Genomic DNA, 2,097 nt, shown 5'->3' on the forward strand with positions numbered 1-2,097 from the left:
AAAAAAAAAAATCCCATGTTACCATGCTCTAAAGAAAAAGCTATTTGACTATGTAATAGGAGTGTTAGGACCACATCTTTTATTTCTCAAACTACTTCCCAAAGAAGAAACTTAACACTGATGAACTAACAATTCATAGATCAAACTGGAGAACCAAGGCAAAGATATCCTCAGAATATATTGGAAAAATGGCTGTAATTTTGGACGGCAGGAACATAAATGTCTATTATATTATCCTTTTTCTGTATCAGAAATATTTAAAACAAAATAGAGAAAAAAGAAAACACCAAAAGCATAAGCACAAAAGAAAAAAACAGATAAACTAGAGTAGATAAAAATTAAAAACTTTTGTGCTGTAAACAGTAACATCCAGAGTGAAAGGACAACCCACAGAATGGGAGAAAATATTCGCAAACCATAGATCTGATAAGGTGCTTGTATCTAGGATATACAAAGAACTCTTATAACTCAATAATAAAAAACCTGATTTGTGGCCAGGCGCGGTGGCTCATGCCTGTAATCCCAGCACTTTGGGAGGCTGAGGCAGGCGGATCATGAGGTCAAGAGATAGAGACCATCTTGGCCAACATGGTGAAACCCTGTCTCTACTAAAAAATACAAAAATTAGCTGAGCATGGTGGCGTGCGCCTGTAGTCCCAGCTACTTGGGAGGCTGAGGCAGGAGAATTGCTTGAACCCGGGAGGCGGAGGTTGGAGTAAGCTCAGATCGCACCACTGCACTCCAGTCTGGCGCCTGGCAACAGAGCGAGATTCTGTCTCAAAAAACAAAAACAAAAACAAACAAAAACAAAAACAAAACTCGGATTTTAAAAAGAACAAAGGATCTGAATAGGCATTTCTCTGAAAAAGATATGTAAATGGCCAATAAGCATATGAAAAGATGCTCAACATGACTGGCCATCAGGAAAACGCAAATTAAAATCAATGTGATGTCACTTCACATCCACCAGGAGGACCAGAATAAAAAAGAATGGAAAGTAACAAGTGTTGACGAGGATATAGACAAATCAGAACCTTCATACACTGATAGTGGGAAAATGGTGCACCTACTGTTGAGAATGGTCTGGCAGTTCTAAAAAAAAGTTAAAACATAGAGTTACCATATGACCCAGCAATTCCACTGTTAGATTATACCTAAGGGAAATGAAAGCACATGGTTCATACAAAACCATGTACACAAATGTTCACAAAGCAGCATTATGCAAAATTGCTAAAAAGTGGAAACAACCCAAATGTCTATCAACTGAGTAAAGGCTAAATGAACTGTGGTATATCTATGCAATGGAGTATCACTTAGCCATAGAAAGGAATACTGATATATACTACAATATGAAACTTAAAAATCTTATGGTAAATCAAAGACAGCCTTCATAAAAATCACAAGTTGCATGATTCCATTTATATGAGACATCCAGAATGGACAAACTGACAGAGACAGAAAGAAGATTAGTAGTTGCTTAGGGCTGAGGGAAGAGGGAAATGGGAAGTGAATGTTAGTAAGTATGCAGTTTCTTTTAGGGAGGATGAAAATGTTCTAAAATTAGATTGTGGTGATCGTTGTACAGTCTTGCAAATATATTAAAAAGTTGTATACTTTAAATGAGTAAATTGTACAGTATATAAATTATGTCTTGTTAAAGCTGTTTTAAAAGAAGAAAATGGTGACAGCTGAAAGGAAATGATTTAAGCCTAAGAATTTTTGAGTTCTAGTCTCAGTTATGTTACTACTGACCTGCTGCCTTACATTAGAATAGTCATGGTATCACTGGGCCAGTTTACTCACTTATTAAATAAACAAATTACAGTTGATTCACTTCAAAGTTCTTTCTAACTCTAAGATTTTACCATACTATAAAAGTCAAATGAGGCCAGGCATGATGGCTCATGCCTGTAATCCCAGCACTTTGGAAGGCTGAGGCAGGTGGGTCACCTGAAGTCAGGAGTTTGAGACCAGGCTGGCCAACATGGTGAAACCCCTTCTCTACTAAAAAAAACACAAAAATTAGCTGGGTGTGGTGGCAGGTGCCTGTAATCCCAGCTACTCAGGAGGCTAAGATGGGACCACTGCACTCCAGCC

At 37.7% G+C, this 2,097-nt stretch overlaps 1 protein-coding gene across 6 annotated transcripts in view; it reads right to left on the reverse strand.

The window, feature by feature from the left end:
- C2CD3 (C2 domain containing 3 centriole elongation regulator) overlaps positions 1 to 2,097 on the reverse strand; it is a 160,935-nt gene that overhangs the window by 99,122 nt on the left and 59,716 nt on the right. For all 6 annotated transcript variants that reach the window (XM_017532972.2, XM_017532971.2, XM_017532970.2 and 3 more), the window contains one exon: positions 96 to 99. In XM_017532972.2, the coding sequence (XP_017388461.1) occupies positions 96 to 99 (4 nt within the window). The remainder of the gene's footprint in view (positions 1 to 95; positions 100 to 2,097) is intronic.

Source organism: Cebus imitator, unplaced genomic scaffold (genome assembly GCF_001604975.1).
Source record: "Cebus imitator isolate Cc_AM_T3 unplaced genomic scaffold, Cebus_imitator-1.0 Scaffold79, whole genome shotgun sequence".
Taxonomy (NCBI): Eukaryota; Metazoa; Chordata; class Mammalia; order Primates; family Cebidae; genus Cebus; species Cebus imitator.